The sequence below is a fragment of the Sarcophilus harrisii genome, chromosome 2 (assembly GCF_902635505.1).
Source record: "Sarcophilus harrisii chromosome 2, mSarHar1.11, whole genome shotgun sequence".
NCBI lineage: Eukaryota > Metazoa > Chordata > Mammalia > Dasyuromorphia > Dasyuridae > Sarcophilus > Sarcophilus harrisii.
Window position 1 is genome coordinate 430,598,060 of NC_045427.1, and position 13,746 is coordinate 430,611,805.

At 34.7% G+C, this 13,746-nt stretch overlaps 1 protein-coding gene across 2 annotated transcripts in view; it reads right to left on the bottom strand.

The window, feature by feature from the left end:
- Nucleotides 1-13,746, bottom strand: part of MROH8 (maestro heat like repeat family member 8) — a 58,112-nt gene that overhangs the window by 13,840 nt on the left and 30,526 nt on the right. For both annotated transcript variants that reach the window (XM_031954042.1, XM_031954043.1), the window contains exons 8-12: nucleotides 6,954-7,058; nucleotides 5,434-5,569; nucleotides 3,652-3,770; nucleotides 1,720-1,872; nucleotides 1,114-1,274 (exon numbers count right to left, since the gene is read on the bottom strand). In XM_031954042.1, the coding sequence (XP_031809902.1) occupies nucleotides 1,114-1,274; nucleotides 1,720-1,872; nucleotides 3,652-3,770; nucleotides 5,434-5,569; nucleotides 6,954-7,058 (674 nt within the window). The remainder of the gene's footprint in view (nucleotides 1-1,113; nucleotides 1,275-1,719; nucleotides 1,873-3,651; nucleotides 3,771-5,433; nucleotides 5,570-6,953; nucleotides 7,059-13,746) is intronic.

Consider the following 13,746-nt stretch of genomic DNA (forward strand, 5'->3'; position numbering starts at 1 on the left):
AACAATATTATTCTAAGCTATCTTAAATAGAATACTGACCCTGACTTCTAATGGGAAAATATGGAACAAATATCTCAAAGTGTATGTTGTTGGAGAAATAACTATGGTAGGAAAAAATGCACTTCTAGAATGAAAGAAAGAAATTTCTGCTCATCATTAAGTACCTACAATGAGTCAATGTCTCTGAATTCTAGAACTATTTCTATAGGGAATAAATATAATTCAAGCAATGAAGAAATGCTTTTTTAAAAAAGGTCTGTGGCTTGCCTGTCAATATGCTGAGAATGTTTCATAAAGAGAATGGGGAAATCTACTGAAGCAGGGAAGCCTCCAGGAACTTTAAGAGGCACAGATCTTTTAAAAAATATGTAGATGGAAAGAGACACAACAGAGCTGCAGCTGCCAAAAGGGCTAGAGATAGAACTTGGAACCAATTGAACTATAAGGAAAAACTGGCTATTAGTAGAGGAAAGAAGGGTCCTAGTGCTCAGCTTACCAACTGCTACTGTAAACTGGTTGAAAATCATGTGGTACCTTGTGTAGTGAATGTGTGCAAATTAGTCTAGGCCAGATTGGTAAATTAAACTTCCTAATGTGCTAGACATTTCCAAAGGATATAAACTTAGGGATAAGGATTAGACCTATGATTTCATATATGGAATAAAAGGAACTTATGGATGAAGAAACTCCTTTTATTAATTAATTTATAGTTTTGGAGAGTTGCCTAGAGTATTAATGGATGAAATAATCTGCTAGGCTAGTATGTATAAGGCAGGGTTTGAACAAAGGTTTTCCTGATTCCAAAGCTAGTTATTTATCTACTACTACACAATACTACCTCTCATAAGAATATAGTATTTCTCCCCTCAGATATAGCATTCAATAATACCCAGACATGCCAATATTGAAAATAGTTGAGAATAGAGAGGAGCATCAATATACAACTATGTATATATGAGTATTTTATATATGTTTATATATACACACACATGTGAATATAAGTATATAAAGTTTATCAAGGATATGGGCACAACTAAGTTTCTTTAATAAATTGTTTCTGTTCCTACCACCCCTCAAAGACCTCCAAGTAGAGGTCCTTGGAGAACTTTTTACCTGTCAAATGGAATTGGATAATACAAAAGGTGGTTGAGCACTGCATCCGTATACTTGGGCCTGGAGATGAACAGGCTCACAATGTTTATGGCCTGTTGGCGGGCACTAGGCTGACTGATTATGGGCAGCCGGTCACAAATAGCTCTCATGATGTCCGGTACCTGAAATGAAAACAGCAAGCAACTAAAACCTTGCTACTGTGTATAACTGCATCTTAGTGTCATTCTTGTGGCCTCTAAAACTAAAAGAATGACTTTCCAAGATAACAGAGAAGATAATAAAATGAGATATTACTTTATTCTTTCTTTTATGCTGACATATAACTTATATAAATTACTGAAGGGTAAAGCCTTTATCTTCAATCTCTTTTGCATTTCTCTCACTGTGCACATAGTAAATACTCAACAAATGTTTACTTACTGAATGAAATGAGCCTGGATGGTGTTAAAACCTAAGTAGCTCTGGGCCACAGTCCCTTTAGCAAAAGTGCTCTATCTTGCTTCAAATGAAACCAAAAACTTTACAATTAATTAACTTAGGCAAATTAATAATAGGTTCCTCACCCTTGCTTCTGATACATGAACTTAGTTCCCATGAATCTCTCACCTTCTCAAATCGTGTTTCAGCACTTTTGACCAATGTCACTAGCAACTCTCCTGCTGATTGTTGGGTACAAGGATGTTTCAGATTTTTCAGTCCATCCAAGGTAGTCACTATAAACTGAACAAGTTCATTTGGACTAAGAAGAACTTCAAAGACCTGAAACACATTAAGAGAAATGAATTCTCAGAGGTAAAAGAGTGTCAAAGGTGTAAAAGAACTCTAAACCAAGAGCTAGTACTCTGAACCTCTAGCTCCATCTATTTCTGCCATTAACTAGCTACACAAAGTTGGCCAAGTCACTTCTCTCTGAACTTAGAGTCTTCATCTGGAAAAAAAAAATTGTTAAAGATCTTGTAATTAACAGATAGCAATAAGAAGTTAACAAGTAGGTCTAAAGCAGAGATTCTTAGCCTAAGATCCATGGATCTTGAAGGGATCCATGAATAGAATAATATCTGCCCTGTGTATCTCACAGACTTATTTTGGGATGAAATGAGATGATTCATGCATGCTTAAGGAATTCTGAAAAGCATAAAGTGTGATGTAAATGAAAGGTAAAATATTTATTTCTACATTGCTATATAAATTTTAGTAAATACTTTTCTCACAATGGCTATAGAGTAGGCATATAAGCATTATTATCTCCATTTTAAAGATGAGAAAACTAAGGAATAGAGATGATGTGACTTGTTCAAGTGTGACCTGAGACTCAAACTCAGATCTTCTGACTCTTAATATTAGTGTTTTTTTTTTTACTATATCTAGTTCTCTAACAAAATGCAATTATTGATTCCCTAGAGAAACATGAATTAAAGAAAGCTTAGATTTAGCCAAAATACTGTACTCAAATCCTTCTGAAGGTGCCACCCTTTTGCCTCAAATCATTCGAGACAAGTCATGCCAATTCAATCCAAAAACTTTGAATCTCTGACTTTGAGAAAGATGAGAATATTTATAGGCAAGGGGTGGTGGTGGAAAAGAGCTTCTATAATATTCAAATAATTATTTTCTTTAGGTCAGGGGTTCTTAACCAGGTTTTATGTCATGGGCCCTTCTAGTGTTTTGATGAAATCAACAAACCCTTCTCAGAATATATTTTTTAAAATTTATTAACAGTACTTTATTTTTCCAAATATTGTTTTTAAATAACTAGAGGAAATGCTAAATTTCAGTTAGAGGTTAGTGAAAAGAAAGATGTAATTTTTTCCCATTCAAGTTCTCAGACCCACTGAAATCTATATATCCCTTTAAAGTCTAGGAATCCTAGGTTAAGAATTTCTGCTTTAGACCCATCTGTTAACTCTTTACTATTATCTTTTAGGTAAATATTTCCAAGACTCAATAATAATTACTTTTTTTGTAATGGAGCAGAACTAATGGATCATGACTCTGTTTAAGGTAATATCTGTAATCTATTGGCTGGACTCAACATCATAATTACATAGCATTTATTCTCTAATACATCGCACTATACAAAGAGAAACTACTCACCTTCATAAATATGATCTACTTTTGATCTAATTTCAGTAGAACTTATTCTTAGGAAAAAAAATTCCAGTAGCAAAGAGCAGATATTTAGGATTGCTTAGAAGGGATTTTTACTCAGGTACAAATTGGCCCAGATGGCCTGTGAAGTCTCTCTTAGTCCTGAGACTTGATTTTATGATTCTGTGATTATACTAAATCTTCCTGTTCTTTCATCCATCTATATGGATTCTCCTAGTGACTCGGCCATGTTTTTGCCAACACAAATGACATAGCTGACTGGGGAGAGGGTGCAGTTTGTGAGAAGTGCATTGTTCATTTCCATACACACAGGGATCCAACCTGTGTTGGTCTTCTTCCCATCATATTTTAACCAACCAAGGAGACTAGGCCAGATATAGAAGAGCAAAGAAAGACCAAGACCCTGCCTTCTAGAATCATGTTAATTACCTGGGCAATTTTGAAAGGGTTGCTATAGAACTCTTTGATGTTGTTGATGTCTAGTAATTCTTTACATTTTTTCATTATATCTTTTATATTCTGACGACTCTTCCTATCACCAGTGATACCTGAAAAATATATGGAAATGCTATATTTTTCTTTTTGCTTCTTTTCTTAAGATTTTATAAATTAGTGTTCAGTATCTGAGATTCTTCATCTAATCCACAGAGATCACTATATCTATGACCAATTTACGTTTTAAAACTTTGATTTTATTTTCTCCTAAAATACATGTGATTATCTGTCACATATGGCTCCCTTAGGTAGCCATAGATTGATAATTGACCATCAATTGTTAGTGGTGGACAAGGAGACAAGCCATTTTAATAGGAAGTTCTAAACAGCAAAATATTAAAAAAAATCAATAAATTTGTTCTAATGAGCAAAAATATTAAAGGAAAAATGGAGAGACCCATGTGCCTGGAGCAAAAGGAAGTTGGTTTGGGAAATCTGGGGCAAGAGAAGCATAAGATGACAATATATGGGAAAAGGAGAGATTCCAGACAGGAGATTTGGTCTCATTTGAAAAGAGTGGATACAACCTCTTCTGTTTCTGTCTATTCAGGTTTGGCCAACATAATCATCCAGGTTATCCTGTTGATCAGCAGAAAGCCCCAGGATGTAGTGACTCCTGTTACCCTGCTGTGCCCACATACATTTCAATGGTTCACCTATTGCCTCTTGGATAAAAAAAAAAAAAATCAGAGCAGTTTAACCCTTAACAACTTGATTTCACATTTTACTTCCCCTCAAACATTCTCTGTCTATTGGACCCTAGGTCATTTTTATCTTCTCACTTCCTTTGTCCCTTCTTTTGTACAGACTCTCCCCCACACTTGCGCACTCTTACCTTTAGAAGCACTTCCTGCCTTCCAGGCACAACTCCAATGACCCTTCCTATCCTGAGCTCTTATGGATTCTCACCCCAGATATTGGTATTTCTTCCTGCCCAAGGACTTTGCAAATTTTTTTGTATGGAGTCTCCATTTTCTTTTTTCTGTATGTGTAGACCTTCCTCTCCTAAAACAAACAAGCTCCTTAAGGGGTAGAGACTATTGATATTTGTCTTTTAATTTCCAATGTGCAGCACAGATCCTGACAATCATTTAACAATAACAATTAGCCTTTATTAAGTATCTACTATGTTCCTTGCAATATGCTAGACGCTAAGGTACACAAATATAAAGAATGAAATAATCTCAGAAAGCGCTTATACACATAGTAGGTGCTTAATATCAACTGAATTAACTAATAATAACCCATATTTCTAGAGCCACTAAAGTATATAAAACATTTTTCTTACAACAGCCCCATGAGGCAGGTAAGAAAAATATTATTATTCCCATTTTACAGATGAAGGAACTGAGGCTCAGGCAAGGTAATTTTTTGCCTAGGGTCAAAAAGTGCCTCATGTCCAAGCTGCAATTCAAATACAGGTATTCTGACACTAAATCCAGCATTCTTTCCACTGTAATACACTGTCTTGTATAGATAGGTTTGGCCCATCGAACCATTCTGCTATCTGGTAAGAAGACAACAGTCTTTGGTGGCCTAGACTTTATCAATCTGTAGCTGCCCTGCTGGCTCTCTACCCACTGTTTGACTCTCCTGTCCATCTCCTATTTCTTGTTTAAAAAAAAAAAAAGCTTTTTGCAATGGAAAGAATAAGAGTGGGGAGAAGTAGCTTGTTGGAAACTATAAAAGTTCAGCCAGGTTTTGGTGTTTTCTTACCCTTTAGCTTCAAAGTGATGTGGAGAAGGTAGTGGATGCCCTCTGCGGCCTCTTGGGCCACCTCCTCCACCGGATCCCCACAAAGCAGGGCCATCAGAGCCACTAGGCTCCCCAGCTTTTGAAAGTACAGAGGAGGCTAATGAGGAAGGAAAAGGGAAATGAATGAGTTATCGCGCCATAAGCTCTCTTTCAACTTGCTCTCTAGGTATTGTGCTTTGAGTTTTACACCAAGACTCCATCCCAAATGAAGACAGGTTTTATCCCCAGCATTCTGACTCCTATTGGACTATAATTAATACCTGTGTATCCAGAGCTTCCTACACTCAGCAGGCAGTATGAAAACAATGATCTTTTGACTTAAGATAAGCCATTGGACTCCCTTATTAACATTACTTTTGCAAACCACTTGGGTCTTGTTTGCTGGTCTAGGTTTATATTATTATCCTGCTCCTTAGCTAGGTTTGGTCAGGATGCTGGTCATAGTCATAGGAATATCCATAGGATTTAGAGCAAGAAAGGATCTTAGAAATCACTGAGTCCGATTTCCTCATTTTCCAGATAATGAAACCGAGATCCAGAATAGCTGAGTAGCTTGTACAGATTGACACAGATAGTAAGCAAAAAATCTTCCTCAAACTTTCCCAAGCCAGTGCCCTTTCCATTTCATTGTGCTGTCTCTCACATCTGTCAGATAGGCTTTGGGGGCTATGATCCCAGTTGTCCATTCCCATATCATTGCTTCCCACTTCCCAGAAATGTAATAATACCTCACAGGGGCTCACATCCAGGGCTCTTTTTGGGTGGTCATAGAAAAATGGGAAACATAGCTTTTTCAGGGACAATAGGAAATAACCCAAAGCTTCACACATTAGCTGCATTTTATTCTATTCCCTTTGAGGCTAAGATACTGAGTTCTAGTCTGTTTCCAAAATACTCCCTTGATAAAAAACTTTGTAGGTTCCATGGAATTGAATGGGATTAAGTGGATAGCAGAGTTCCAAGAAAGATTTGTTTTCCTTAAACTGTAGCTAAGATGAAAGGTAGAGAAGGCAACTCTATTCAGAAAAGTCAAATACAGATTTATTAAGAGAGCTCAATTATTAGAGCCAGAAGATATAATCTAGTCATTTGAGTCCAAAGTCTACTTATTTTTATGCCTTGGAATGGGGGTGGGGGGAGGGAGGAGAAAGTGGTATAGTTCATGTATGATTTCAATGGGAAAATAAGAAAAATTAAAGAAGCTGATATAATCTATTAAGAATTGTTATATATAGTAGAACTGTATATGTTTAATATATATTAGATTACTTGCTGTTTAGGGGAAGGATGGGGGAAATGGAGGGAGAAAAATTTGGAACACAAGGTTTTACAAGGGTGAATTCTGAAAACTATTTTTGCATATACCTTGGAAGTAAAAAGCTAGTATTAAAAAAGATTTATTATATTTGCTATTAAGAAATTTTTCTCAAAGGTAGAATGGTTTCTGACCTACTTTACTTTCTAATTCAAGGGTGACTTACTTGCAAATTGAGATGTCTAGATAAGCATCTCAGCATTTGAGACATACTGGTTGTAGCTCTCTCTCGTTCATGGTCTTTTGTTGACTGTAACCATGGCTCCATGAGCTGCAGGAAAACGGGAAAGCAAGTGTATTAATCAAATGATATGGAACATACAAGGGATTCCCCAAATTATTTTTACTCAATTAAACATGAGAATCAACAGGAACTCTCTTATGTTCTTCTGTAGCTGTCATATTTTAAAATTGTATTGTATATTGCCAAATACGTGCAAAGATAGTTTTCAACATTCACCTTTCCAAAACCTTGTGTACCAATTTTTCCCTCTCTCCCTTCCTCCCTCTTCCTCAAGATAGCAAACAATCTGATAGATTAAATGTATGCAATTCTTCTAAAAATATTCCCATATTCATCAGTCATATTATTTTTTGAATAGAGAAGTTATGCAATGGAGTTTGAAAAAGGTATATAGCATAAAGAGCACAGGCCAGAAGGCAGAAGGATTCAATTCTGCAATTAATTGACAGCGTCACTTTGGGCAAATCACTGAATATTTGAGTGCTTCAATTTTATTACCAATAAAATAGGAATAATAATCTCCATCTACTTCAAAGGGTCATTGTGAGGATTAGCTGAGATAATAGATGTATAAGTTTAAAAGTATTAAGTGCTATGTAAGCATAGGTTTGCATTACTACTTTTTTTTTTGTGGTAAGATCATTTTTTACAAATTTGCAGTCTGGATGGAAGCCAAAGTTCTTTAGTGCCTAGGCCACAAAGCAAAAATTCCTAACCTCCCAACTCCTTATCTTTCCCTTCCCCTAATAATAATTTTGTTTTAACTATAAAATTAGCATTCTAAAATCATTTTCACCCTAATTAACTTGAGAAATGAAAGCTGATTTACAGTCTGAATTATATAATGTTCTCTCTTCATTTGAATCTCTAAATGTTTAGCAACTGATAGTAAAACTATATTCTTGAACCTGCAACACATTTGTTAAAGGTTTCTTTTCATCATTCCAGGTACAACTCAATACTATTAAAATCAGAAACCCTAGTCCTAGAGCATCTTTACTTGGGGCTAAGTCCACACTTACTACAACCTGAGTACTAGGAAATTACACAACAGAATCACAGAATTTTAAATTTGGATAGATCTCAGCAATCATCTAGTCCAATTCATACATGCAAAAAAATCCCAACTATAACATGCCCAATAAGAAGCCAACTTATCTTTATTTGACTTCTCAAGTGATGGATAATTCACTACCTCCAGGATGGGCCACTCCTCTGCTAGAGAGCTCTTATCATTAGTTAGTTATTTCTTATATCAAACCTAACTTGGCCTTTTTTTTTTTTTTTTTTTTTTTGCTTCTCCCCAATTGTTCTCAGTTCTGTGTTTTGGGATCAAACAAATCTAATCTTTTTCATGTGGCAGGCCTTTAAATACCTGACAATAGTTATCATATTACCCCTTAAAGTTTTTTCTTCATCAGGCTTGAATATCCCAGTTCTACTTTATCATCGTGCCTTAAGCATTTTCATTTATATCATAAAATCTGTGTCTTCCAACCATTCTTATAGATGATATAAATACATTGTATGGATACGTGTCCCAGTGATGTGTTGATTCTCAGCAACACAATGATCCAAGACAAGTCCAACATCCACATCCAGATAAAAAACTGATGGACTCAATGCAGATCAAAACTTTTTTTTTTAATTTTATTCTTTCTCATGGGTTTCCCCCCATTTTTTCCTTTTGATCTGTTTCTCTCTCACAACTGTGACTAATATAGAAATACATTTTATATAATAGCACATGAATAACCTATATCAAATTGCCTGCATTTTTGGAAAAGGGGAGGGGAAGGAGAGAGGGAAAAATTGTTAATTCAGTCTTGTGAAAATGAAAACTAAAAATTGTCTTGATATGTAATTGAGGAAAAAATAAGACATTATTTTTTAAAAAGCAGAGGTGCCAGTAAAAAAAAATTACTGAAAATACAGGGTAGCATTCAAATCAGTATATTCTTTAGGATTCCAACATAAAGGAATAAGGTAGAGAAGTGGTAAATTTAATTTAATTTCTCTAAATATGGCTAGAAATAAGAACTGGAAACCTTTGATTTAGAAGAGCAATTTGGGTTTTGCTCACTTTGGCTAATCTTCTATGTGCCCATAAGCAGGACTATTGCCATGATTAAAAGTGGTTTAAATGTAGCCCAAAATATGATTACCCAGATAATTTTGTTCTAAAAGAAATAAAAGCATTTATTTTAGTTTTAGAGAACTGACTATGGAATACACAGCTCTCCTTTTGATAAAGTAGTATAGACTATATATATATATATATATATACTAATGCAAATGTAATTGCATTAACAATTCTTCTTTGATATGAGAGGATTCTATTGGGGAAGTGGGATTCTGTTATTGGGAAGTGATGTCGATGTAAAAAAATCAAAAAGCATACAAAGAACATTTTTCAAAGAACTCCTACCCTTGGTCCAAGAAATTCATGGTAGGAATACAGGCAGAGAAGAATAGCAAGTCACTGCAAGAGTGAAAAGGATGTTGAGTTGCTTATGGGGAAAAAAATTTATGTGACAACTCAGTTCCATTCAACAAGCATTTATTACTTTCTTGTTCTGGGTACCATCCTATAGTTTGGGAATACAAGAATGAAACTAAAAGTCTCCCCTCTCTAGAGGCCTTTTAAGACAATGGAAGCAGTCTTTAGAGAAGAATAAGGAACAAATAAGGACACTACAAAAGTTGCCATGATCTCTCAGGGTGGAGGCTACAAAGATGTGAATCTGGGAGCCAAAAGCTATAGAAGTCATCAGAGCAAGCAGCAGTGAGGGAAGTGATCAGATTCTAGGGGAAGCAAGAAAACACTGAATATAGAATAAGCCCACCAAAGTCTCCATCAATCCAACGATATGCAGAGTTCCCTTACTGCTTCACATATTGCAACTGTAAACTTTTTGCAGAGACTAAGACCAAACCATTCTAGAGGATGGATAATAATAAAAAGCCTTCACTAGGAAGTTAGACTGTGACTATTTTATTCTCTTTTAAAATAAAGTCAATAAGAATTGTCTGAACTGTAACTAGTTCTTCCTCTGTTCTTTACTATTTTAACTGTTCTAAGTGGAAATGGAAATTGGAAACTTTGCTTTCAGGGATTCTCAGGTAGATCAAAACAAGCCAAACCCTAAGGTACCCAGAGGAATATCTGGGTGAAAGCAGAATTCATAGAAATTATTATTCATTAATAACTTTTAAAGTTGAACTTGAATTTTGAGTTCAATTTGCCTAGTGGACCATATATTACCCTGAGATACATGAATCTGAACTTTTCTTCCAGGTCCATTATTTAATTCTGCATGTTTTTCAGTTCTTTGTATGATTCAGTGATTTCTGCTCCTGTTATTTTCCTCAATCTGCAATAGCAATACCTCTATTTTTTCAAAGAAGTAGACTGCTTTTGATTCATTCAGATTTTATATTATAATCCCCATATTGATCATCTTCTTCACTACTTCCTGAATTTGTTTTTGGCAACTTCTAATTTCAGTGAGGTTTATTTAGCAAGATTTTAAACTTAATCCAAAGGAATTTTGTTGCATTGTTTCACCCTCTCTGGATTTCCCAAAGGATTCAGAGAGGATAAGTACTAGGTGAGAGAGATTTTGGAACTTCCCTGTGTGAGGAGGTGATAAGTCACCTACCTTCCATACCACATACTATAGAGGACACTAAAAAGAGGATGGCTATAATTTATCATATTTGAGATCTCTTGATGGATCTGAAATGATAACAAGGTAGCTTGAGGAAGAGAAGAATGGGGAGAAGTGGGGAGAAGGCCAGCAGACCATATCTTACCTTGGTAATAAAAGCTAGAATGGTTGGTCCCCATGCAAGGAGAAGAGTGTGTTTGTTTTACTTTCATTTTTAACTTAATTCATATTAAACTGTAGTTACATATATGTTGCCAATCTGAATTAGTTGAATATAGGGAAGTAAAGGAATTGTGGAAGAGAGATAATTATTCCAAGGAGTAGAATCTAAGCAAAATAATTGAGGTAATTACTATTTTGTCATTTTAAGTATTCAAGTATAAGCTGTGACACACATAAGGGGAAAAGTCAGTAGCCAAAATGAAGGGGAAATGAACTAACCATCACTGAAGAAATTGTTCAAGCAAAATTTTACCTGGTAGCTGATTGACAGATTGTATTCAACTGCTTCAAATCCCCTTAACTGAATTTTAAACCATTTGACAGCTATGAAGTTCTTTCTGAAAATAGGAGCTGACTACTCTATGAAGTATATTCCAAATTTTGATAAAGATCACATCAAAAAGAGAAGAGAAGAGCAGTGGGGGTTGATGATTATCTGCTCAGAGATACCAAGGCAGCTATATGGTAACCTTATAATAACAAAGAGATCTAGTGTCTTCTTGGGGTACTGTGTCCAGAATATAACTTCTTGAGCCTGACCGAACCAGATGACTACTGTTCACATCTGTTAATTCATGTAAACACAAATGATACGCCAGAAGGAACTTAAAATATATGGCCAAAGAATATGCCTTAGACAGGAAAGAGATATGGATATTGTGGTTTTTCAATGATGCCCACTTGCAAGTGATACAGAAAAGAAAATCTATCTGATTTGAGATGTGAACTGATAATATCTGATGAATTATTTGTATATACCTGGACCACAGCAAATCGGGCTGATTATACTCTAAACCAAAACTACAGTGTCATCTAACAAATATTGATAAGAATGTATTAGTTCTATATCTTACAAATTTAATCAATGTGACTGTAAACTAAAAAAAAGATCTGGGAGAATGAAAACTTAGAAATATATACACTAAACTAAATACCACAGAAAATAGCTATAACAAGTAGAAAAGAATAGAAGTTGAGATACTCAGAAATTCATAACAAAATACAAAAAATCCATGGATTCAAATTTTCATATAAAAATGTGAAAAGTTTAGTCAACAATTAAGAACTAGAAGTACTAATATAAAGAGGCAAATTGAATCTCATAAATATCAATGAAACTTGGCAGAATGTAACCTACTATTGAAATATGATTCTGGATGGAAAGACCTTATTCAAAAGAAGTAGTTGAGATACAAGAAAAGTAGTAAAATAACATTGTATATTAAAAAGGTATATTTATATACAGAAATGCAGAACCTGGAAATAGGAAGCATTTGATCAAGATCAGTGGAGAGAAGGAGAACAGAAATTATTTTTTCAGTAGAATATTTACTAAATATACTAAGGCGACAGGCAGAAAGAGGAAAAGATAAACAGTTGACAATAGAGGTACTATATAGTAATGACTTGAGGCTTCAATCAGCTAAGACATTTTACTAGAAATAGTATTCTCTAGCAAAGTAGTTAAAATTCGCGCTTTCACTTAATGATAATTTCATCCTTCAAAAAGTTGAGGAACAAACTAGAAGAAATTGATTCTGTATCTGATTCTTACTAACATGGATTAGCTACCTGTAAGCACATCAGTGGAGAAAACATTGAGAAGAAGTGACAGTTCTCTCCTAGAGTTCATAACAGAAAATGAGAGGAAAACTGGGAACAGTCTGATATGTACCTAGATTTTAGAAAACAAATTTCAATGGTTTGGAGAAGAGGTGGGTAGGATTCCATGAATTAAAATTCTTCAAGGAAAGTTAACCTAGTAGGAATGAGAAACTCTTAAAATGAAATTCTGAAGCCACAAAGGGAAGAATATCAAAAAGTAGGGAAATTAGGAATTGTCTAAAGAAATGGATATGGTTAAATCAGTTAAATCATCAATTTAGACTTAAAAGAGAAATGTATATAGATGGGAAAAGAGGATAAACAAAAGGGCATAGCACAATCCTGTACAAATAGAGTCAGACTTGCTAAGGACCAAAAAATCGTGATATAAGGGGAAACAGGAAGATCAAAGATTGATGCTTGGGGTAGATACAATGATGATAATGGATAACCAAAAAAAGACAGGACCATTAGATTTTTTATTATGCTCCTTCTCCATATGCCAAGAATGGTTTTTGTACTTAAAATGACAAACCAAAATTGGCTTACAGGGCACTAATATTCAAGCAATGTAAGGAAAGAATTAAGAAAGAGTATCTAATTGAATACAATATATCTTCAAGTATATTCAACATGTGAATTTGTAGTATTTCATTAAACTCATTTGTTATAAGGGCTTTCATTTTGAGGGACAGAAGAGATATTGAAAGTAGGGTAGAAAAGAAAGAAAATGATCTCTTTGATAGACAGGTGTAGTAGCAGTATTGCAAAAATACAGAGAGAAGAGATGAGTGACTAGCTTTATTTTCTTTTTTGAAAGGGTTACTAAACTAGATCAAAGGAATGAAGTAGTTTACTCAGATTTTTGCAAAGCATTTGGTAAAGAATTTTATTCTTGTGGAGAAGATAGAGATGTAGACTACAGGATAATACATTTAGAAGGATTTTGAATGAGCTGAATGAATAATATATCAAGGAAAAGTCATTTACTGTTTTAATGTCAGGTTGGCAGGATGTCTATGTAGAGTAGCTTTGTGCTTAAGATTTTTTATCAGTAACTTAAAAGTCATAAATACCATATTTGTTAAATGCAAATGACACAAAGCTAAGGATAGCTAATACACTGGATAGAATGGCAATCAGGATTCAAAAAAGATCTTAAAAGGCTAGAATGCACATTGGGCTCAATCTAGGATGCAAAAATTAAACTAAAATAA